Source organism: Bactrocera oleae, chromosome 4, assembly GCF_042242935.1.
Source record: "Bactrocera oleae isolate idBacOlea1 chromosome 4, idBacOlea1, whole genome shotgun sequence".
Taxonomy (NCBI): Eukaryota; Metazoa; Arthropoda; class Insecta; order Diptera; family Tephritidae; genus Bactrocera; species Bactrocera oleae.
This window is the reverse complement of record NC_091538.1, coordinates 46,220,792-46,247,107: the sequence shown is the minus strand read 5'-3', so window position 1 is coordinate 46,247,107 and position 26,316 is coordinate 46,220,792. Positions and strand designations below refer to the sequence as shown.

Here is a 26,316-nt window from a genome sequence, read left to right as displayed (position 1 = left end):
GTAGTCTTCGATTCACCAAATTTTGGAGAGTGACGAATTCCATAGGATTGGTATAAATGCAATAAACGGGTATTATCCAATAGTGATCGTTAAAAGTAGTTAAACCATTTGAGGTAACCACTTTCATTCTTGTATCGACTTTAAGTGTATAAGCGTGTTATCTCTTTTACCTATACATTTTATGCAAAGTGTAGAGCTTAAACCAGAGAACGTAAATGGACGAGAAGCTGCAGGTTCGACAGCGAACAATTTGTAGGATTTTATCAAGGAGTTCACCTCACATGCACGAGAAACAAATAACATTTCTCGCTTTTATAACTTTTTTATAGTTCTTCTAAGTTCTCTGCTTAAACTGCAGAGCAGTGATGAACCGAAACCGGAATCTTGTTTACTTCCACCATTTTAAAGCAGGTGGCAACAATATATGGCATAATATTGAATCGAGAAAAATTATACGGCAACGACACAGTCGTTCAATGGCCTGTTCAGTGGATTTAAGAAAATAATCAATGAAAGCGAAAATAGTGGGATTTTTTTTTGTTACAAGTAAAAAAAGATGTCTAGAATTTCGGAAGAGATTGAAAAGCAAACACACGGCGATATCAGAAAACACCGCATTTGTTAAATCGCTGCTGTTAATCATATTTAGCTGTCAAATGTTTTTAATTGACATTTTTTGATTGTCGCTATTGGCCAGTGTAGAGATTTGTGCAAAAGTTGTTTATTATTGGTAATCGCATACTACCTGGCGTAACAATATAGTAGCTTGTATAGTGATTGGTGGTAGCAAAGGTACGCCAAACGTAGACCAAAATTTCTGTGCATTGGCTTATGTGTGTGATAATTGCCCTTAAAGTTTTGATTATTGTGTGCGTGCAGAAGCATTGATATTTCGAGTGCCGGTGCGATGCGTAAAACTCGTTCTCAAACTCAGGCGGAGGCCGCAATGGCAAATGCGGGACGTACGGCCTCCACATCCAATTCACCATCCATTGTTTCATCGACAGAGAACAGTGGAGCACAAAACATGAGCACGGGTAATCGCATGCCTCAAAATATCCAGATTGCTGCCGTAAGTGCACAGAAACGCATTGTTCAACAAACGGAACATTTCAAAATCAAGGTATGCTTAAATATCATGGAAAGATATACTTTATCGCTTTGGCTTATGGGGGTTCAAAACAATCCAATGTTAAACGCATTTTTTGTTAATGAAAATTATAGTTGTTTAATGCAAAAACAACACAAAGCGTTGGTTGCTGTCAAAAATCCCGCTATTTCGTGACCAGCTGTCCTTATAAACCCATAGGTGTGTTTTCTTCTTTGCGCGCCTTATAGTTGACGTACACGTTTATGAATTTATCGAATTGATAAAAGTAATTTAATATTTTTAACAGTTTTGGCGTAGACAATAATAATGTGTACAATATTTAAGTAACTTAAAATGAACGTAAGTATAAATAAATTTTATTAGCAATCTGTACATCGTGTAAAATCACATGTTAGTTGACGTTTCTATCCTGAACAATAACAAATATTAAAGTTCAATATCTATAATTTTTTTTATTTAAGTTAAAAAACTTCAATAATATAGACACATTTTGGGAAATAACTAAATCTAACTCCTTTTATTGAAATTAGGTCATTAAAACTTAAACTTTGTAAACAAATTAACAAAATGTTACAAAAAATACTAATACATAGTCGTATAATTTGAGTAAGTATTAATATAAATTGTTTAACTGCATCTTCTATATTTTAAGTTTGTCTCTCCCTTTTCTTCTCTATTTATCATGCTTTGTTGTGTTGATATTTCATCGTCGAATACAATCGTTGGGTGTGTTCAGACCGTTCCAAACGAGATTTTGTTTTCTAAAATAGTGGGAAATTAATTCACACCAAACTGAAGTCGGTGCTGTCGCCGCCATATTCTTTGCGGACAACTTAATTTTTGTGTGTTGAATGAAACGAAATCTTAGCAGTTTCTCGGTAAATGTATATATTACGCTGAAAATAGAACAAATTAATTTTATTTTACAAGAAAAAGTAAATTTCGGAAGTTGTTGGTGACTTTTAAAACAATGCTTATTATAAATAATAGGCAGAATAATATGTGTTGATTAAAGCTGAAAATTTTTTCCATCCCTCTTTTTGTTGAGAAAGTGTGCAATGCAAAGTATAATTTACTGTAAATACTTGAAAGAATGAATAGTACAAATACGGGCAGCATAATACCACTTTGTATCAGGTATGAAATTATTTTTCTCAAATATATTTAGTAAAAAAAAGTAGTTCAACTAAGAAAACAACAGTTATATGGTGAGAACGAAAAGTCAGGCAAAGGGCACATGCAAATTAAGGATTTGCAAACACCAAAACTTATATCAGGTCGCAATGGCGTGGGTGCTTCCCCGACACTTGTGGGTGATTTTCTCGATGCATTGTACAATTTGGAGAGCATACAAATATGCTTTTAGTTAACAATATAGTCATAGTTCGCATCAGGTATAATACGTGATATTTAAATATTCAAAGCTATTTCTAACCTAGTTTCTCCGGTGTCTTTTGGGACGGCTACTGTAATATACCTCAGTGTGTAGGTTCAGTTTTATACAATAAAAATAACAAAAATATCCACAAAATATTCAAACGAAATTTGATTTAAAATTCTCTCAGAAATTTTTCATGAAAAAATATTTTAATTTGTATCTTAATAGTCCTATAAATGTAGATTATTATTTCTATAAATATGAATGTCTCTAAGAGTAGAGTAAATAAATTATTATTTATCAATATGGTATTACTAGAGTTGTTTACAGGCAAACCCAATTTTTGAAAGTTTAAGAATCGTCAATCAATAAGATCAAAAGTTTATTAATTTTCTTCATGCAAATTATGACATGTAAGTCTGCAGATACAACCTTCACATACCCCAAACCTGCTTAAACTAACGCTGGGTCTGGATGTTGAGAATATATATCATGTATGTGTTTACTATATTACTTCTCTCTACATATATGTTTTCTGTTTATTTTTGTTTTTTCTAGGAATGTGAGGAAATGATAAATTTGCTTCGTGTAGTAGAGCTGCAACAGATACTATCATTTTTGAACATTTCGTTTGCTGGGCGTAAAATCGACTTACAACGGCGCATCATTAATCTATTACATACAAACTACGACTTATTGTCACATAAAATACGTGAAGTTTACACACAATCAATGTAAGTTCACAAAATTTTTTGTTGAGATAATAAAATAAAATAAAATATACGACATCTATTACAGTGCGGAGCAGCAGGCTCAACAGTACGGGCCAACAGATCCAAAAAGAATGTATTCACATATGCAAATGCCACAAGTGCAGCCCAATCCAGCAGCTGGTCTGCCTAATGCCGGTCAACCAACAGCTGTTGGTGCCCAACCAATCGCCGGTGTGCCGCCAACTGGGCCCGGTGTTGCCAACAACATGGTACCATTTATGAATCCCATACCCACACATATACCGATACATCCAGACGTACGTCTTAAGAAACTAGCTTTTTATGATGTACTGGGGGTGCTGATTAAGCCTTCATCACTTGTGCCGCGCAATACACAGCGTATACAAGAGGTACCCTTTTACTTTACATTGACACCACAACAGGCCACAGAGATTGCATCAAATCGTGACATACGAAACAGTAACAAAATTGAGCATGCTATACAAGTGCAGCTACGTTTCTGTTTATTAGAAACATCATGCGAACAAGAGGACTGCTTTCCGCCCAGTGTCAGCGTAAAGGTCAACAATAAGTTGTGCCAACTGCCGGTAGGTGGATTATGTGGTGAACACAGTATTTCGTTTTTATTTAATATTATTAATTCTATTTTATAAAACTGTTTGTTATTTTATTATATTGTTTATTTAAGTATAGTTATAAACATTGATTTATGTTGCGATATATATGTATATGTTTGTATACAATTTAGTTGTAATAATTGTAATAAATTAATTTATGTATGTTTCCTAAGTTATATTAATATTTTTTATTTTTTTCATATTTTTTAAATTTTTTTTTATATATATTTTTTAATATTTTTTTTAATATAATATTTAAAATATATTGGTTTTTATTTTTATTTTGTGTATATATAAAAAAAAAAATTTTATATTTTTTTATTATTATGTATATATGTTTTTAGATTTTTTTTATATTTTTGTAATATTATTTTTTAAATATTTTGTATTTGATATAGTTTCAATTAAAAATTTTAATTGAATAAATTTATTAGCCTATATTATATATTAATTTATTACTAAAGCTTTAATTCTCTTCATTATTTTTTTATTTCCTTCGGAGACCCTACAAATTATAAACAATATAATTGATCAGCACGACGAGCTTTGTCGATTTAGCCATGTCCGTCTGTCTGTATATACACGAACTGGTCCCTCAGTTTTTCAGATATCGACCTGAAAATTTGTACACGTCCTTTTCTCCACAAGAACCTGCTAATTTTGTCGGATTTGTCGAAACCGATATCGGACCACTATAGCATACATCTGCCATACAAACTGAACTGAATCAAAATCAAGTTTTTGTAAGGAAAACTTTTTGATTTGACAAGATATCTTCGCAAAATTCGTCATGGGTTAATGTCCAAGCCAACGGTGCAATCTCCGGATAAATTTATAATTCTAATCGGACTACAATACATACAGCTGCCCTACAAACTGATCGATAAAATCAAGTTCTTGTATTATAGTTTCGGTGCAATCGAAGTTAATATTTTTTCTTATTTTACTTTTCAATTGTGTATTATTAATTTAGAATTTACGTTTCGAATTAAATTTTTATATAATTATATTTTTTATTTCTAGTTACGTTAGTAGTAGTAGAAGTTCTTTAGTTTTATTTGGTTTTTAATTTTCTAAAAAATTTTTAAATCTAATTTTTTGTTTTTGCTTTGGCTACCAGAATGTCATTCCAACAAATAGACCGAATGTGGAACCAAAACGACCACCACGCCCCGTCAATGTTACAGCAAATGTAAAGCTTTCGCCTACTGTTACCAACACAATCACAGTACAATGGTGCCCGGATTATACGCGTGGCTATTGCATTGCTGTATATTTGGTGAAGAAGCTGACTTCAGCGCAATTATTACATCGTATGAAGACCAAGGGCGTCAAACCAGCCGATTACACGCGCGGTTTAAGTATGCAAAACTCCTACGAACTTCAAAAGAGAGCTTTTGTTAAGACTATATTTTTTCATTTACAGTTAAAGAGAAACTCACTGAGGATGCAGATTGCGAAATCGCTACGACAATGCTTAAAGTTTCGCTTAATTGTCCGTTGGGCAAGATGAAAATGTCCATACCATGCCGTGCATCGACTTGCTCGCATTTACAATGTTTTGATGCTAGTCTTTACCTGCAGATGAACGAGCGTAAGCCTACATGGAATTGTCCAGTGTGCGATAAGCCAGCCATTTACGATAATCTGGTCATTGATGGGTATGTCATGTGTGCGCGCATATAATATTTTTATATGTTTAACTTAACGTCTGCTTCATTGCAGCTACTTTCAAGAGGTACTCGCCTCATCGCTACTTAAACCCGACGATACGGAGATACAATTACATAAAGACGGCTCATGGAGCACACATAGTTTACGTAATGAGGCACAAATAATCGATACGCCGACAAAACCTATTGAAAAAGTCGAAGTTATTTCGGATGATATCGGTATGTGAATTTATATGCCGAAATTTTGTTTGAAGTGTTGCAAAATATATAATGCATATACTTTACACTTTTCAGAAGTCATCACCACAGAAGATGTGAAAATGGTTAAAGCTGGTGCACCGCCTGCCATTGCTAATGATCAGCCCACATCAACGACAAATAGTGAAACGGTTAGTGCCTACTCTATGTATTTAAATTTATGCATTACTTTGAGTGTCTCATTTTCCTTCCTTGATTTAAATTATGATTCGATTTCCTTCTGTGTGCAGGTGGATTTAACGCTCAGCGATTCCGATGACGATATGCCGTTGGCCAAGCGGCGCCCCACCATTAAGCAAACTTCTGCCGCTAGCGCTACAAATTCGGCGGTATCCACATCTAACATTAACGGCAGCGGCAATGGCAATGCTGCAGGTAATGGCGGCACCAATGCAAGTCAGCGTAATGCTTTTCAACCACCACGAACTGGTACGTTGGACGCTTATTCGTACTAAAGAAACAAACATTAAATCAAGTAATATGTATATAGTTTACTATATATGCATATATATGTATATATATATATATATATATTGCATAGTAGTAGTAATAGCAGTAGTTTAGGTAGGAAGTCTAGGCATTAAATCAAAACTCTACATTATGTTCGAACAAGCGAAAAATAAGTATCTATGTAGTCCTTTAGTCTACACAAACACACATACCTACAGTTACAGTTTCAGTTACATTTATTAGTTTTATATTAGTTAAGCGCAACGATGCTGCTTTTTTACTAGCTGCGTGTTTTACAATTTAATTGTCTTTAAATTTGTTTCTGTGAAGAAATGGATGGTGTACACATGCGCACTAAAAACCTGGACCCAAAATCAGAAGAGAACTGTCCCAATGTTGTGAGATAATAGTACGTATGTTTTCTTAGACATTTTTTATGTACAACAACACTGCTTATTGTTGTTGTAGAAAGGGCTCTCATCTTGCATTAGAAATATTAAATTATGTAGAAATTCTCTGATTGCTCCACTGCCTGTCGCTCGAAATATTTTTATTTTGATGAATGTTGTTGTTGTTGCGCTTACCTAGTGTCAACAACAAAAATGAAACAAGTCGAGAACTCTTAACTTTTGCTGTAAAACCCCGACTAAACTGCAGAGTTGGTGGAGTTAAGCGTTTAACGGTACTATTGAGCGCATTCGTGTAGAAAAAAAAGTAAGCGATTGTGTGGTAATTCAGTGATAGAGAGTGGAAAATGAGGCGATATTTGGGCTAATAGAGCTAATGAGTTTTCAGAAACGTTTGTTTAATCCCTAGTCCTTGGGATTACTATATTTAGACGACCTTTAATTGAACTAAGCTAAGTAAATATTTTGCGATATTAAGTTGAGGCAAGAGTAGTGAAGTAACATCGAAATAGGTTTTAAAAATTTTGAACTAAATACGGCTGAGGTTATACCATATTGCATTAAAACTCCTGCACAGCTGGTTTGTTAAGTCTAACCATTTCAAATCACGAATTCATACTCGTAGTAGCTTTATTACTAGGCCGAACAAAAATAAATTATTTCACTGGCGATTAAGTTAGTTTTTGCATATGAGCTGAAAGAAAATTATTTTCGACCAAGTGCCGAACAATATTAACTACCCACATATGTACATACATTTGGGTGGTGAACATTTTACTAGTGGTTCCAAACGGATTTTTCAGGCGTAGCCGTTTTGGCAATTTTAAGTGCTTTGACTCGACCAACAGAAAGTACATTACCGTCACCATTTGTGCAGGGAAATTCAACCGTTGATGCCATTTGTAATAGCATTGCTGCCGACATACGGCCAGTGTGGAAGAGGAAAACATTGGCGGATTGTACGAAAGAGAGTCGTGTACAAAAGAGAGTTCGAAAAGACAAATCTGTATCCATTGAGACAACCATTGTGGCGCCGGTCACAGCTACGGGGGAGTCGTCTGCTAATGCCATCTTGCCCAAGGCTATTAATTCACTCAATGCACCAATTAAAACTGCATCTGCTAAAACAAATTCAAAAAAACTAAAAGAAGCTGAAGATTGTGAAAAAGCCATTAGAGACCGCAGAAAAACTCTGCGGGAAAAGACGTTGGTAATTATGCAGAAATATAACGAGAAGAAGCGTGATAGTAGTACTAATGCTGCAAAGCCAACAAATAAGAGCAAATTGGGTGCAACAACGGCTCACGCGGGAAACAAATGAAATTGCATAAGAAAAGTTACACCAAAAACCGCATTATTTTAATTTTGAAGCGCGAATTGTCTAACGTACACGTCTTTGTAATTGGCTTAGAATTTCCACTTTGATTTAATGAAGTTCATACTTTTAAATATTCACTATAGACGAATGTTAATTACAAAACTACTTTTTTCGAATTTTTCTTAAGAGCTTTCACTTCTTTCGCGCTCGTGTGGCGCCACGCATGCAGTCGATTTGATTTTTTTTCGAAATTTTTGTTTTGTTTCTGAAGTGCTAATACCTTAGTTATAAGGAAGAAAAAGAGTACTAAAAAGCTGAAACAAACCTATTGTATGCCACACAAAACGTTAACCTTTCAGTGAAGTGTGAAACCGTAAATTAAATTAAATATCACAGTGCGTTTGTAATGTATTGACCATTTAGAAACCAATTTTCAAATTGAAAAACTTAAAAATTTGCTACGAACTTCCGTCCAGTCTTAACACTTACATGCCAAGCTACTTTGCGTTGATCGTAACACTTTTGTGTTTGCTTTGACATAATTTTGAATTTTTTTTTACAAATAATTTTTGTGTGATTTTCCGCTCAAAAATTATTTCAAAAATAGCAAATACATAGTTCATCAAAATTGAATTGTTACAAAAAATTTTTCCATTGCATTTGCAAATTTCGGTACTCACGTAAAATTCCAAACCAAAAACCAATTCCAAAACACGACGTCGCCGCCGCATCAACATCATCATCATCCAACAATAACAACAAGCTCAGCAAACGTTTCCAAACAGCAAACAACTCCTTGTCTACACTCTCACGCCCTTCAAGTTAGCCGCGCGATTGCGTCGTGTAAAGGCAGTGCAGAGCAAAAATTCGTCATAGTGACGCGCACTACTAACGCACACTCAAACACTCGCCGAAAATTGCGACGCCATGCTTTTTGAGTTCGAAAAGGTGCAGCGTTATCAGAAGTTGATCGAGTCGAGCGTCATAGTGCTGATCGGTTTGTTTATGCACTTGAATCGCATTAGCATAATCGAGTTAAAGTATTCACGTTTGCCACTGCTGACGCCCAATGTTGCCTCCAGTCTATTTGTATTCTCTGTGCTATGTATACTCACGAAATTGCGTCCACTATGGCCGAGTGCATTGCGTAAGCCGCAGCGTGCATTAATCTTCTTCATTGAATTGTCACTCATTTTGTACGCCAATGATTTTCTATTGCGTCAAGTGTGGTTGCCCAGCTTGAAGTTGTTAAATTTCATTTGTCGCTTTCTCGGCCAGTATGTGATTGTGGCCAATGAGTCATTTCTGGCCAATAATGCGCCCACATTGTCGTCATGGATACGTAATGACGCCTTCTACATGGCACGTTTCCTACTCGCCGTTATTGCTTTCGTCTTCATGATCGATATAACGGGTATATTGGAGTTCACATTGAATGCCGTACGCCCGAGTGATAGTACAAGTAATAAGTTGCGTTACTTTCGTGGCAACATCGATGATGACACACCCGATCCGTTGGCGGCATATGCTTACGATGAGCCCTTGATGGAACTTAATTCGCCCTCAATACCCTCAAGCGATACGCATAGCCTGAATAATAGTCTTGCCGAGTTGGATTCATCTAATTTTGATGTTAACGATTTACCATATGTACCGCAGGAGGATCTACTCAATTTGGGACATCGTGTTGGCGCGCGTAGGCGTCGTCAGCCGATGCGTAAGGCGAAGCGTGGCAAAGTTCTATTGAACGAGGCGGAAAACGAATGCACATGTTGATGTTAAGCGATAGATTGTCCGAATTCTTGTACAATTTTGTGGATTATGAACTAATGTCTTCTTTTTGTGTAACTGTTTAGTTGTGTGTATATTTTTTACAATGTATGTGCAATAGGCGAGTGTACCATCTGTATGTTGATGTATGTATGTATGTTTTTTCTTTTTATAAACAAACAAAGCGGAACATTTTGTATAAAACTTAATATGAAAAGAATAAATTTTAATAAACCTTTATTGTATATTTTGTTGCTAATTAGAGAAAAAATAAGAAATTTTATTAGCAAAATTGTTGGCAGAAAACTATTTGCTGTTACCGTTACTTTTGTTCGTACGTATCCGGAAGCTTTTGTGGTCGACAGGTTTCTTAGATTACCGTACAAATTCTGTTTTGAGGAAATTCGAGAAATCAAGAGTATTTTTGTAGACAATTCTGTTAAAAGCATGACGTAATAGTATTTTTCCTTTTTTTCTGGTCAACATATTGGTTTCTACAATACATTTAAGGAGTTTAAACAGCTCAGTCGACATAACCTCATTTTTTATTCTTAGCGCTTATTTTCTAGTATTTACCTAAAAGTTATAACATATTAAACGGCCTGTTTCTTCACTAACATTATTAGCGGAAAGTCAATGTACACAGCAAGTCATGACTGCCGAAACTACAATATATTGAAAGAATTATCATAGAAATGCTTATGCTTAAGAAAGGGATGAACAATCACAGTTTCGGTTAGTTGCATCAATTCAGCCTTAATGAACTAACAGAAATTTTAACAGACATCTCTGGTAGCATTCTCTGGTAAATAATGATAGCGTGATGTTGCAGGGTAATGTTCTAAAGGTCTATACTTCGTCCTTCTGTCTGATACGTGCCAAATGTAGGCAACGTTTGTTATATTATTAGTAATTAAATTTACATATGTGGATTAACATTAGGAAAAAAGCGCAATTGTGCAACCCCGTACAGTTAGGATCGACTTTTTATACTTAGTAAATGAATTCATAAGTCATGAATAAAAAGTTATCGGGATTTTCGGGTTTTAGAGCCAAAAACCAAATGATGATGATTTAAATATAAAATGTGCTAAATCTTACATCATTAACTACCACACACATTTTTACGGTTTTGTTTTGTTCACACTTGCTTCCATTCACCTACATTGCATTTGCTAAACATGTCGAACGCATTGAAAAATCAGAAACATTAGAACATCATCGCCTTTAAGTCCAATTGTTGTAAGAATGGGAAGCTTTTTGTAAATTTAATGTTTGCAATTTTTTCTCTTTTCTCTCGTTTTCTCTATTTTTTTTCACAAATAACGGTTTTTGTTTGCTTACCATTTCCGCCCGCCAACTTGTAATGCACTGGCGCTGGTGCATGCGACCGTGGAAAACTCATGCAAAAAAAAAAATGCAATAAAAATTGAAAACAAAAATACACAACAAAAAGCACAACAAAAGGAAATGGTCGAGGAGAATGAACAAAATTTTCAATGTTTGGAACTTACCGATTCATCGCCCAGTATTCATAGCGTCGATGTCAGCACCGAGCTGTATGGCGACGCACTAACTCAACAACAATACTACGCACATGAACACCGCCAACAACAACAACAACAACAAATGCAAAGCAATCGTCGTGGCAGCAGTGTAAGTAGCGGCACAAGTGTGTCCTCCAATTCGGCTGCCACATCGTCGCTAGCCACGAACGCTATGGAGTCCACATCGGCTGCACCCAACGAGTCAGAACCGTAAATTCCGTACGGGTGTTGTGCTGAATTGTTGGTATTCTCTATAAATATTTTGTATATTTTTGCATGAGCTGGGATGTTGCACTTACTTAAGCTTATGTATATTGTATTTAAATGTAGAAAGTTGTAGCAGTTGTTGTGGGTGTACTTGCACGAAAGCTTTCTTTTGTATATTGTAAAAAAACTACCAGATAATATTGATGTTAGACTATATGCTTTCTGAGTCGAGTAACCAATTTGAAATTAGTAACTGTCTTGGAGAAACTATTTCATTAAAATTTGTTTGAATTCATTTTTCGAAAAAAGTCCTTATCGGCGTTAAAACTGATGTAACCTTTAGAACGAAGTATCTTTTGTGGACCTATGTTTTCGCTTGGACATGATATACGTCGATTGATGGGCAAAATCTTCGATTTTGTGAAAGATTGCTCGGCAAAAATATGTGATTTTCCATTTCTATAAAAGTTTTACTGGTGACTTTCGAAGCTCACAATGTTGGTCCCGAAACAAGTGTGTTTCGCCGAAAATAACTCAAAAGTTATGAAAAACTGTTTTTTTTCTAACAGTTAGTACCGTCGATATGACCTGTTGAAAGATTCGGCTGGGTTCCCTATAAAATAAAGAAATCTCTCTAAAATAAACCTTTTCTTTTTATGCTTGTAAAATACTGCAACTGTGGGTAAAATGTAAAAAAAAATTCAACTTACAAAGAATCTAGCTTTTTTTTAATTGGTATAAACTCTTATCTCATATAAACTAATTTCTATGAGATTTAAAAATTTGAACTTAAGTAAATAGTTGCGTGTTATTCACAGAAAACATTATAGATAATTTAATTGTAAAATAATGCGGTAAGACTAAGACACAAAATAGTAAACTTTTAACTCAAACTGAAAAAAATACAAATCTATAAGTGAGGATGTTATGTAGCTTTTATGTAAGTAATGCAGAAATTAATTTAAGAAATGAATTTTTAACATGTTAGACCTAAAACATAGTGGATCATAGAGCAGCATAATAGGAAAAAGTATACAAAGAAAGTAAGCACGCTTTTAGGCGCCTTGCTCTAATCACTTTTGATCTTTTGCTCCGCTATGTTTGAGGTCTTCTAGAGGATTGAGAGAGACCCTTTGTGCTTTCGAATTTTAGTTATGTTATGTCAGAAATAGTTGCGGTGGTAATTGTTACAAATGAACTTTTGCTAATACGCCTAAAAGTAAGCAGCCGAAAGTGGCGTAAACTCCTAAATGTATGCAATAAAATTATATATTATTTTCACTCACTGATTTCCCGTTAATTTTCATTACATTTAATTTTGAATATATATTCGCCTTTATATTTACATCATATATACATACGAGTATAGTATATTATAATCAGTTTACAAATTTACATACATATGTGTACATATATATTGCTGATTTAATTTGAATTAGGTTTAATAGATTACATACCATAAACATATAGAGTGGCGCAATGCAAATTTAGCAGACAATTTTCAAGTTAATTTTCGTAATGTTAAAAGTTATAACTTATCAATTGTTATTGAGATATATAATTCAATTGACTATATTTGTTTTAATTTAATTAATTTATTGCAATTTTATTTTATACTTGTATAAAAAACAAAAATAATTTAGTTTAAATGATCTAAAATTTTTTGCGCCACCCTGTATGTTTGCCGCATAGCGCAAGCCCCAACGTTAGTAAGAACACGCCGAGCACGCGTTAAAAAACTTTTTTCATAGACAATCGCTTAAGATTTTTGCTTCTAAAATGGCACCAGGTGTTTTTATAAAGGAAAAATGTATTGCTATTACTAAAGTAAAATGGGTTTTAAAAGCATTATGCGTACATATATACCAGCATATAATAATCTACATAAATACCTATATTGATAAACTGTAAAGAAATCATTTCTTTAGATTAATACTAACAGAGTGTTGTTACATTTTTTTTAAATCATCTTAAAAAGTGCTGCTCCGTTTTTTCTTGCCTTTACATATACACACACACACGCTCACAACGCTTTACAATGACATTTTACCATAAAATCATGCTTTTCTTTAATGTGTGTCGCTGCGTAATGATATTTCAAAATGCCCTTGAGTGAACTTCGCCAAATACTTATTTTATTATTGTAGTTGTTTTTGTTAAATTTAAAGTAAAACTTCAATATTGATTACGACATTCGTCAGATTCTACTTAGTGGCAATTTCCCCGTTTTGTAAACAAATTTCTACTCCTGTCAAAATTTTTTCAATACATACCAAGTTTAAAGGGATTGGAGAATCAATAAAAAACGGTAGCAAAATATAAAAAACTCTCAAATATTTCAAAAAAAAGGGTGCCAAAAATGCAAAAAATTTCGATACCAGCCTTAAAAACAAAAATAGCACTGGGAGTTAGTTTAGAACTTTTTACCCGATTATGTATGAGTTTGCCACGCTGATTCCAAATCAGTAGTCAGTTTCTAGCAGCTCTAGTTTTCGAAATATGAACTAATTACATTTTTAAACAAAAAATTTTAGAATTAAAAAATATATGTTATTGCTCTTACTTTACATGAAAAAAACTTCCTTTGCTGTGCTTTTCTTGCATGAGTAGAAACAACAGTCTTGTTTTGAATGCTCCAGCAGTATTCAGCCATCATATTTGCATTCCAACGACTCTGGTATCGGTCTTTCATAGTGCGAGCATCCCGATGAAAGCGTTCTGCTTGTTCTTCGCTTAAGTCGCCTAAATTTTCTGGGAAGCGGTCTAAATGGCGGAAGAGAAAGTGCATCTTGATGCTCATGTGACATCCTAGCCTCTGGAAGTGCAACATGAGCTGTTCAATGTGTTGAATGTAGTTTGGAGACTTTTTATTTCCTAAGAAATTTTGCACAATCCAAATAAATTCAATCCCTGCAGATTTCTCATTATCGGTCATACCAGCAGTAAAATGTTGGTCTTTTATTAGTTCCCTGATTTGAGGACCGTCAAAAATACCAGCTTTAATTTTTTTTCTGTGCTCAACAGATATACAATATTTAAAACATTCTCCATCTTTGTTTAGAGTTTTTACAAACTGTTTTATCAGATTTAACTTTATATGAAGAGGGGGTAATACAATGTGGCCTCTGGCTCACATTCATACTACCTGGTATTGATATTGTTATTTCGTAGCTGGAACGCACCCCACATTTAACAGGGGTATTTGGTATATCCTCCTTGTCGACCCAAAAGAAAATTTACCATTTGAAGATCGACGCATATGAGCCAGTTATGTTCTATGTAATGGCTTCCCAAAGCGGTCCAAATATGCCTTTAAACAGCATTCTCTAAACATATTGTCACCACAAACAGCACAAAAACTATTCGGATCATTTAAACAAGCTCCTCTTAATATTGACATGGGGTTTATTTATGAAATTTAGTAATTTTGGTCCTAAAAATTAATTCAAGTAAGCCGAGTATCGATATTTCAAGAAGTACCTGTATCATTAAAACTATAGCTGCTAGAAAGAAACGTCAAATTAGTAAGAAACAGTTTGGAAACTTCATAATAAGAAAAAGTTTAAATTTGTTTACAGTGTAATCGCTACCAAGCTATACGAAACTTCGGTATTTCAGAAAAAAAATGTATCAAAATATTATAAAAATTTCGTTCCAAGAAATAAAATATAAATTTACCAAAATATTTAAAAATTTTGGTACTAGAATTTCCAAAAAAAATTACTGCACTATTAAAAATTTCGGTACTTGATTTTCGAAAATTTGATATTATGGCCATACCATTATATTAACGTTATATCAGCGCCAAAATTGCTAAAATTTTCAAAAATATTAAAAATGTTTGACTTTTTGAAAAGTTTGCTATCATTATTTTCAAAAACCCGGCACCAAAATATTCAAGAGAAGAACTCATTACTTAACAAAAAGTATTTATATGGCAATCTGTCAGTCCGAGTCCCGTTTTTTGATACACACGCTATACCTATCTTTATCATTGCATACGATTCATCTATCTAACACCTCCGCCTATTCGTCACACACGCTCAAACCCTCAATATTATTTATATAATTTAACTGATTGACTACATAATTTTTAGGTATGCGCGTTGTGATGCGTTGAAAAGCGTTTTGCATAAGCGCTCGAATGTGCAGACGATACATACATATGTACATACATACATACTAACTTGCATACACTTGTAAGCAAATTAATGCAAAACATAAAAAATACAAATGAAAAAAACGTATTTTTTAAACAAAAAAGAAAATGTTTTGAATTACAAAATCAAATGACTGGAATATGTAGAAGTGTGTGTGTAAAGGAGGATAGAAAAAAATTGAAAAATGTGTGTTGTATGTGAGCATCGAAGCAAATCGTGCAAGTACACAAGAGATGCATGCGAAGAAGTAGAAGAGGCGTAAAAATGACGTTAGAATGCAACAAGGCGGGCAGAATATTAACACAGTTATTATTCGAATAGAAGTAAAAAGCAAAACATGTACTTTTCCTTTGCAAGGAAACACAGACCGCCCTAGTAAACTAATATTATTGCATAATTATATAACTAGAACTGGCTCAACCGATTCAAAAAATCAAAAGAAAAAAACCTAAAGAAAACAACAACAAAAGCAAAAATAGCATAATGTAATGTAAAAAAAAAACTAGAAATAGAAAAAGAATAAGAGGAGGAGAAGGAGGATTAAAAACACAACAAGAACAAAATACTATCGGCTGGCATTGACTTTGCCTTTTTGTAATACAATAAATAAAAACAAAACACAAAAAACAATATGTAACAACTTTTGTTGTAACTGTAAACATATAAAATGCGAAGAGTACATACATACATACATATATCAGCATATTGTATTTAAAATTAAGTAAAATTGTTAGTATAATAAAATTAATTTAATATTAAATGAAATAAAACTAAATTAAAAAAAATGATTTTCATATTTTAATGTAAAAAAAAAAACACAAAGAGAAGACAAGAAAATTTTATTTAATACAGATTATTATAAAATATGCTGTAATTAAAAAGAAGTACTATATATATATAACAAATATATCTCTTACGGAGAAAACAAAAAATATTTGTGCCTTTATTCTTTGTTTTATTTGCTCTACAATTTGGTGGGTGCGGACTTTCTTGTTGTGTATTCTTTCGCAGCTTTGTTGTTATTATTAAGTTATCGAAATGGTTTCTTACAGTTTATTGTACTACTTCAGCTAAACATAATTTATTTCTAATACTCAACTTACTCTTACTTAATTACCTTATTTTTATTTTAAGCTTACATACATATATTAATTCTATATAGCCAGGTATGAATTTTTAGTTTTTGGGATTTTTTGAAGTGGTTAAAATATAACAGTTCAATTCCGTTTTTGGTACTGAGAATGGATTACACTGGGAAGTCATCTTCTAATGGGCTTACTGAACATACCTCATGCTCTACCAGATATTTCTTCACAGCGTGAAATATGTGAAATCGGCCTAATCACGCCGTTTTCTTATATAGGGTATTAAAAAATTATTAAAACAAGAAAAAACATGAATTTCGGTTGCACCGAAGCTAGAATACCCTTCACAAATAAAGAAGTTTCCGTACAAGAACTTGATTTAGATCGTTCAGTTTGTATGATAACTATATGATATATTCTTCAGATATTTTAACATTACTTTAAATAATAATCCCTGCCAAATTTTGTGACGAGAATCAAAAAAAAAGTTTTTCAGAAAAGAACTTGATTTTAATCGTAAAGTTTGTATGGCAGCTATATGTGGGAAAATTTCTTCATACGTTGCTTTGGACAATAATTCCTGCCAAATCTTGTGAAGATATCTCGTCAAATAAACAAAATTTTCATACAAGAATTTGATTTTGATCATTCAATTTGTATGGCATATTTGCTATAGTGGTCCGATCTGGAAAATTTTTTCAAATATTTTAGCGTTGCTTTGAACCTTGCCAAATTTTATAAAGATATCTCGTCAAATATTGTTTTTATTCTTCAGTTTACATGGCAGCTATATGCTATAGAGGTTCCGACATAAGAGCAGCCTCTTGGGGAGAAAAGGATGTGTTCAAAATTTCAGGTCGATATCTCAAAAGCTGAGGGACTAGTTCGTGTATATACAGACAGACGAACGTGGCTAAATCATGGCTCAGCTCGTCACGCTGATCATATACATATATATATTTTATAGGGTCTCCGACATTTCCTTCTGGGCCTTACAAACTGCGCGGCAAACTTAATATACGCTGTTCAGGGTATAAAGAAAGCGACATTTCGGTGGCAAGGATTATTTGTTAACCTCACAGGCAGACCGGTTCAATAATGGACTATGGGCGTGGTCGTCATCTGCTTTGTAGTAAAATGCACAAACAAATTTTGAAGTAAATTTCCACGAGAACATTTCAACACAGTTCAAAAATAGGCAACAACTTCCACTTCTACTTTCCATCGAGGATCTTTCTATACCCGTTAGCGTTAACGAGCTTAATTTAGTTCGAAAACAAATTTTTCATCTCTTTCGAAAATGCAGGAAATCGATGCCGATTATGAATGATTTTCATACCACTGGTGGATTTTCCGTATTTGTATATTAGTCAGTATTTGAGACTATATTATTACTCATACACGTTTTTCATAATGTTTTTCTGATATATCGGTGTAGTTCTCATTTCTGATGTCTTGCGATCTCATTCGTTACTGCCTGTAGTTTGCCTTATCATATGGGCTAGTATAACTAATAATTTTTGTTAATTAGTTTCGATTACTAAATTATATATATTAATTGATAATTAACTTAGACGAGCCTTTATCGACTACGTCACTTTATCTCCCGATCAGTATAGCTGGATTCTGTAATTAAATTGATGTGTCAAATCTAACTACAGGTTGGTTGAAAAGTTTCTGCGCTCGAAATGGAAAAATACTGTTTTTGTACGAAATATATTTTTTTATTCACACTTATACACTTATTGCAATGATCCTCCAATAATTTTATGCCATACATTTAATAAATTTCCGGAAGCTCTGCAAAATACCCGCCTAGAGCTGTAATAGCTTCTTAATTCGACGAAGGAATTGTTTCAGGTTTCCGAAAAGGTAGTAGTCGCTGGGAGCCAAATCTGGCGAATACGGTGGATGCTTAAACAATTCGTACTTTGGTTTGTTGAAATTGTCATTGTTAAAGCACCTTTGTGGGGAGCAGCATTGTCTTGAATGAAAATTGATTTTTTGTGCTGCAACCCAGGTCTTTTTTCACGAATATTTTCATCCAACTGATCCAAACGCTGCAATAATATTCAGAGTTGATTGTTTTACTATTCTGCAGATAATCAACAAAATTCATTTTGCATCCCAAAAAACGGATGCCATAACCTTCTTTGCTGATCGTTGTGACTTCACTTGCTTTGGAGCTGAACAACCGGCTTCAGTCCACTGTAAACGTTCTTGTTTCAACTTAGGATCATGGTAGTAGATCCAAGTGTCATTCATATTTATGCTGAGAAATGTGTTTTCGATCCAGTTCTTGTTGAATTGTTGACGTGTGCGGCACTAACTTTCCAAACAGCTTTTCCATATGAAATTCTCCATGTAATTATCACTTGTATGGCATTATCACTTTCACTTTCTGGTGTGGTTGCGGTTTTTGGTCGTCCTTTGCATGGATCGTCTCCAAGCTTAGTATGACCACGTTTAAATTCACCAGCCCAAAATTCAACGGTGCATTTTGAAGGTGAGCACTCCTTATATACTTCTATCAATTGTTCATAAATTTCCTTTGCTTTTAAACCTTGCAAAACAAAAAATCTAATTACTGCGCGATATTAAATGTTTTCATATTAACGACTGACACGTCAACTTCAAATGACTTGTAAACAAAGAATTAATTGACAGACAGAATGACTTGGAACTTTGCAGGTGTTCTCACAGATGTACCAACTTGAGAAAAAAAATTGAAGCTAGTTGAGCTATTTCTTGTTAAAAATATAAAATTTTCAACCAACCTGTATAGTCTATCAACATGACAGAAAAGAAAACGCTTTATATAAAATCCTTCCACTATTTGGAGGGCTATATTTCCAAATATCTGCCATTTTCGCACTGTAATCAATATCACTGAAAGCAAAGGACGTGGCTTGAATGAATATTAATATTAATACGAGAGAATAAGAATCATTGATTTTTCGAACTGTTCTTACATTGGGTATGATTGTATGAATTTGTCAGGGACAAAAGATGATTGTTCAAATCTCAGAATTGGTCGTCAGTTCCCCTTTATAAATATTATAAATATGGATTTACATTCTTAAGCCCTTAAGCTCAAGATACCGCTTACGTTAAATTTATTAGTACTACTACAGACGCGTGAAAAAAAAAATGTTACATATGTCTAAAAAATTAAAGCATATATTTTCTTTGACAAAGAAATCCATACAGTGGTATAGAACTTTTAGTACGCTAAACAGATTCGAAATCGATTCAGATGTCCTACACAGTTTTTAAGCCCAATATAACGACTTTCAAATATATTATCAAAAATGAAAACCAGTTCAAAATTTTCGAAATTACCTCCTGCTCAAATATAAACGAGACTGGCTCAATAAAACAAAAACGGTGAATTATTCTTCAATATTTATTTTATCCCCTTCAAAATAGTCACCATTAGAGGCGATACACATATGCCACCTTTTTTTCCAATCTTCCTAACACTTCTGGTAGGCCGCTTTAGGTATGGCTTTCAGTTCCTTCTTCGAATTCTCTTTTATGACTTCAATCGACTGAAAATGCTTTCCACGAAGCGGCAATTTGAGTTTAGGGAAAAGAAAAAAGTCACACGGTGCAATGTCGGGTGAATACGGTGCTTGCGGAACAATATTTACGTTGTTTTTGGTCAAATAATCGCGTACAAGACGAGACGTATGAGCTGGATTTTGGAACAAGTCGAGCAGACACACGTCTCATGCCCAAAACATCGTGAATAATGCTATGAGCGGATCCATTTGATATGTTGAGCTCACTAGCTATCTCTCTTTCAGTCACACGACGATTTTCCAACACAATTTTCTTTACTTTTTCGACGTTTTCTTCGTTTATTGACGTTGCAGGACGACGATCATGGGGCAAGTTTTCCAGCGATGTACGGCCGTCCTTGAACGACCTATACCAATCAAAAATACGTGCACGTGATAGGCAAGACTCCCCATATGCCTTCTGCAACATTTTCATTGCGTCCGTCGCACTTATTCCATTGGAATAACAAAATTTCAAACAAACACTTTTTGCTCAACGTTAATTTCCATAGTAAAATTCGAAAAACACACTCGAGGTTGACTTGTTTATAGTGCCGTAAAAAAAAAACTATGGGAGAGATCGCGCTCAAATTTGACATGTAATCATATAACAGTCCTGCCAACCTAAGCAAAAAAAAGTATGGCCATATGTCATGTCCTTGTTGTATTTGAGCAGGATGTATAAATAAAATGAAAATTTAACGAGAATTGTACCGAAAAGGCTTTTTACCGCCTTAGACGTGGAAGATTCATTCAGGCAAAGTTCTTTTTTGTAATTGATATATTTTTTCTTGGTAGGGTGGTATAAAAAAATGTAAAGCCATCTTGAATAATCTGATTTAAAGTACTTAGTTATCTTTAATGATATTATCCTTATCAACTGTGTAAAAATACGTTTAATTCGGAATGGAAGAGCTCGTTTCACTTTTGAAAACCTAAAGATGGAGCTAAAATATTTGAAGCCTTCGGTTGAAACCTTTTACTGAATGTGTTTTTTAAAATAAGTTATAAAAAGCTTGGAATTAGAACTGAATGAATTATCCAGATTCGTTTTGTGTAGAAGAATTTAACTAGGGATAATACTGTAGTAAATCTTAACCCTTTATCATTTATAAATAAGTCCTTTAGTTTTTTTTTGTTTTTAAAAATACGAATGATTTGACTGCTTGTTAAGGGTTAAAATGTTCTAGAAAGTATTTCACGAGCATTTTCTGGAGTTTCTTTATTCTAAGATAACATATTTTTTAGTATCTTTTTCATTAAGCTTGTGTAATTTTGAAATAAATGATAAGTATATATTTTTTCCAGAAGCGGATACCACCATAATCTCACTTGATTCACCCTCACCACCGAACAGTCCGAAATTCTCAGAGAGAGGTGAGTAGAGAGCAGAGTCTTTATTTATGAAAACAGCGCTTGCAGCAAAATATGTGTATGAGTAATTACTTATTTTGGTACTTTTTGTGTTTTTCCACCCATAGACGTCAGCTCCGCCGAGACTCCTACAGCCTCAAATGTCGTCTACACGTCTAGTAGTAAGCATAGCGATTTTCTTCTGAATCCCTGCGCTTTCCGTAGATAAACACAACGTAGGCCTTCGCTGCATTGTAAACTTAACTAGACGTATTAGTTTTTAAACAAAAAAAAAAAATCAAAACAAAAAAATACAAAAATTGTTCAGCAAATATTCAGCATAAAATGAAAATGAGACACATTTTTTTTAATTTTAAATTATTTATAATTTGCCGAAATTGGTATATACAATCATAATTACCTGAAATTATTCGGCAACTAACATAATAACTCAAATTTTTTAGAAATAATGAAAGAATCGTTGCATAGCTCTTGATATCTACAATAGTATATATACATTTGTACCCATACTTCTTAGTCTCACATCGCAACTCGTGAATATTTTGTTGGTAAAAAAAGCAACTTACATACATATGTATATAGCTCATTATTCCTTAGTTTTTAAGTTACACCTATTCGGACAACTAAACAGAAAAAATATGTCTATTTTTTTTTTCAAATAACATGAACAAGGTACAAATTTCATTGAAGCCACTTATGCGATACATACCTACATACCTTTTTACATAGTATATACATACATACATACATACATATTTTTAAATTTCAATAAAAAGCATTTATAATATTTATACGTGTTTATTTTGTTAAGCGCGGTAGGCTTCTCTCATCCTTCAGCTGCGTCGCAGAGGCCACTCGGGGCGGCATTTTCTCTGCTCACATACCGACGAGGGATATGTGGATGGCGATGAGTCGCTGGAGAAGAAACGCAGTGAGCCTTTTCACGTATGGGTCGAAGTTAAGAGAGAAGATTGGGAGGAGTTTCTGTAAGGAGCTCTCCGTCAATCTTAGCGCTAGGCTACCGAACCACTGTAGTGTTTTTCAGAAGTGGCCGCTATTAAGGCGGTAGATGTACTGCCTCGAAGTGCAGCCTCTTTCGCTCAGCATTCACTCCGACAGCAGAGCGGCAATACTAGCGCTGAGTTCGCTAACTGTGCGCTCAAAGCTAGTCAAGGAGTTTCTGTTCTCACTAGAAATATCATCAAGCTACTTCAACACCAGACTCGTGTGGGAGCTTGGTCATAGTGGAATCGGAATGTGACCGAGTTAGATCTCTATTGATATATTGCGTTCTAGCATATGACCAATGGACTTTGCGCAGGTCGATGACCAGTTTCTGTGTGACTGCGGTATCCTTTTGGCCTAGAGTAGAACACAGGAGATCTACTGAACTACTTGCCCTTAGCCAAGTTTATCTTGCCGCAATCGTAGGGGTTCTTTTTGACACTGTCCATAGACATTCATTGGGAAAGTCTAACAATTTTGCTGCACGCTTGTTGCCAAAGTGGTTTGGAGGAGGGTTAGGTGGAAATATCCAGGCCATTTATCCACCATTTTCCAACCTTTGCAAGACAGGTTGAAACATCTCAACAGTGTTATCTTCGTCGAACCAGAAAGCATGGCAGAAAATTACATTAGCCGCCTCAACAAATTAATGATAAACTCAAAGCGCTTTGTCAATTTGTTGCGTTTTATGATGTATTATTACTTCTCTTTTTCTAATCTGTCGAAGTGAGATCCCTGTTAGGATCGACCTCTTTATCTAACGTAAGCTAAGCTTCAAAGGATTTTGGAACAATTAAATCTATTAAAATGTTTCTTCTTTTGACTCACATATGAGAGCTTATTAAAGGTCAGAGTGAAAGGACGAAATAATACCATGCAAAGGCTTAAGCTGAAACTGGATAAGATTCTACACGGACTGAAAAGTTATTGGTCTAAGAAAAACTAGTTTGTTGAATATAAAAATATAGCTTTATTATTAAACATAATCTTCGTCCTTTGTTCCATAGGTTCTAGGTTGACCTGATTATTTAAGTGAAACCATTTTTCAGCGAGCCACTTTTTGAGACTGAGTAAGATCATTAGTCGCTGGGGGCCCGAATCTGTCCAAATCGGTCGTATCGCAAGCTGAATGAACTTGATCGTTGGCAAAAGGGCAATACGTCAGCCATCGCACTCAAAAAATTTTCACTCACAAAAATTTGTGAAATTCCTTCGCGTTCCCTTGAGATGCCAATGCTAATGATTTTAAATACTCAATTAATTCCATTTTACTGTCACCTAGTACGGGTTTTCGCATTGTTTTTGGAGTTACTGTGTCTTGTGGACTTACCGAACAGCACAAAATTTAACAAACCAGTATTTCACGGTTGAGTATGCTGCGGCAGATGAGCCGTTGCACTTATCAAGCCATTGCTCTGCATAAACGATGTTTTTTCCAATGAGGAAACAATGGTTTATCAAAATAGATAAATTAATTTTTTTTCTATTGTAAACAAAAACAGGAGGAGTGACGTCACTTTGAGAAAAATAATTCGAGAACGATTGGATGATATACTATCATGAAAAGTCACGAAAGTCAGTACTCCAAGTTAGACAAGGATAGAGTTTTTTTGCCTGTAGCAAATGGGAAATATTTTTCAGCCTGACAAATAACGATGAAAAAATTAATAAAAAAAAAGTATCGACTATTTGAGCTTCCGATTTTAATGTTAAAATAATGTTTGAAAGTCGATTAGTAGTGTCATATACTCAATATCAAATTTGATTCAGATTTGGTCCATTTAAACTGCGTGCGCAAACCGAATTGATTTTTGCTAGATTGGTACAACCTTTTTTATATGAGTGTGAAGTTTGCTCTCAATAGACGGCTACAATAAACGGCTTTCACTGAATACTTTATGCCACTCAAACACTTGTGTTCGTTATAAAGTAGACTCCTTAAAACACTTCTGAAATATTTTCGACAATGTTGCAGCTGTGATTCGAACTCGCTTTTTAATTTTTTAATAAAGCAGAACTGCTGACCAAGTTGGTCTATCAACTTTTTTCTTTTGATGGCAAACAGATATCAAAAGAAAAATCTTTAATGCTTTACTCGTAGCATCGGCCTCTCCAGACATTCTAAATGAATAGTATTATCTTAATTGTATGTTTACAATTAATTCTGTTATGTAATTCTATTATTTCTATTTTTAAGTGGCGTCCCAAAATCTACTGTATTTCCTAAAACTTGCCTCCTTAACAAACCTAGTCACGCATTAAATATAATACCACCGTCCTATGTGAGAGAGGGTAAGCAGTGGTTCTTTTCAACACACACATCTAGCACGCAGAATAACGAAGCAGTTATGTCTGATGGTAGGTGTTAGTATTTATATAGAGTGGTTCACGAAGTGTTTTTTTTATCACTAATGAGCTTTGCCAGATTTTGTTATATTGAAAAGATTCCAAATTTATATCCGAATATTTCTCGAAGTATATTGTTATATGAATCGAGGCGGGATTGTGCAGGTTGTATTGTATGAGATCGTGAGGCCTTTGAATTCTCAGAAAGTAAAAGGGATGCCATAATTTTACCTACTCTTTTGAAATGATAAATGGATCCTTTGTTAACTATGTTTGGTAATTGTGTTATTAGTCAAGTGATTACCTAGGACCAATTTGACTCCGTTAGAATTTGTGACTCTTAGAAAACAAATGGAACAAGCCTTTTGTAAGATGGATCCAGAAACAATCACCAATTCAGTAAAGATACTTAGTTCTTGGTTGTTTTGTTCCTTCGGACGATCGGATTAGTATTTATGCGAATAAAAATTTATGATAATAAATTTAACTTTATTTATTTTCATAAAGTAAGTAAGTAAAGTAAAGTTCGCATACTTTTTGGCACCTTTAATATATTGTTCTTGTGTTTGTTTGTGTTTTCATCAACCATTTTGTATTTTATATTTTCCTTTCTTTCTTTTTTATTTCATTATTATAGTTAAGAAACACACCCATAATGCGCACAACAAACATAGAAACAGAAAAGTGGATTTTAATAGGGGCATGTCAAGAAAATTTTTTTGAGGTGGGCGTACAATGGTCGACGCGCGGATAGAAAAAAGTCGTGAAATGTCTGTGAAAAAATCTTGAAAGTTGCGGTCAAATCTAATTGTTTTTGTTAATAAATTTTTCAATTGAATCTGTGTTAAAACTGACCATTTCAAATCTATATATGTAAATATTTGGTAACGCAAGTTATTTTATTTTTTATATGTGTATATATTTAAGTATGTACATTATTTTGAAATAAAAATTTGTTTATAATATTTATGAATTAAAATTTAAAAAATTAGAAATTCTTTTAATGAAATATTATAAATATTCTTTTCATCAAATAGCTTTATTCAATATTCTATTATAAAATGTCCCTAATTTCATCCATATCAAGGCTTGAAAAATTAAAAAAAATTTGTTACTTTTATTCATACAATCAAAGAGGCCTATGTTTGAGTTCGGTTCTCTACTCAAGAGGGTCGTATTAAAAAAAGTCAATCCAGTGTAAGAGGATTTCTAATTACACCAGTTGTTTGTTCGATTCGCCATACTTCAGATTTTGGAGGTACACAACATTGGATTCTGTAGCCAGTTCCCTTTAATTGCCGTGGTATGAAAAG

The 26,316-nt window shown here is 33.9% G+C and overlaps 1 protein-coding gene across 12 annotated transcripts; it reads left to right on the top strand.

The window, feature by feature from the left end:
• Positions 1 to 573: 573 nt before the first annotated feature.
• Positions 574 to 25,892, top strand: Su(var)2-10 (E3 SUMO-protein ligase Su(var)2-10). Of its 12 annotated transcripts, none has more exons than XM_014244386.3 (10): positions 575 to 1,123; positions 3,048 to 3,223; positions 3,288 to 3,810; positions 4,961 to 5,201; positions 5,267 to 5,501; positions 5,566 to 5,732; positions 5,808 to 5,902; positions 6,002 to 6,200; positions 21,590 to 21,655; positions 21,760 to 22,439. In XM_014244386.3, the coding sequence occupies exons 1-10, from the start codon at positions 908 to 910 to the stop codon at positions 21,858 to 21,860; spliced, it is 2,019 nt and encodes a 672-aa protein (XP_014099861.1). In that variant the 5' UTR covers positions 575 to 907; the 3' UTR covers positions 21,861 to 22,439. The 12 variants fall into 12 exon arrangements, with proteins under 12 accessions (XP_014099884.1, XP_014099808.2, XP_014099861.1 ...); XM_036362734.2 differs by lacking the exon at positions 21,760 to 22,439 and adding an exon at positions 25,641 to 25,892 and having other exon boundaries at positions 576 to 1,123; XM_014244395.3 differs by lacking the exon at positions 21,760 to 22,439 and adding an exon at positions 25,641 to 25,892 and having other exon boundaries at positions 576 to 1,123; positions 21,587 to 21,655.
• Positions 25,893 to 26,316: the final 424 nt, after the last annotated feature.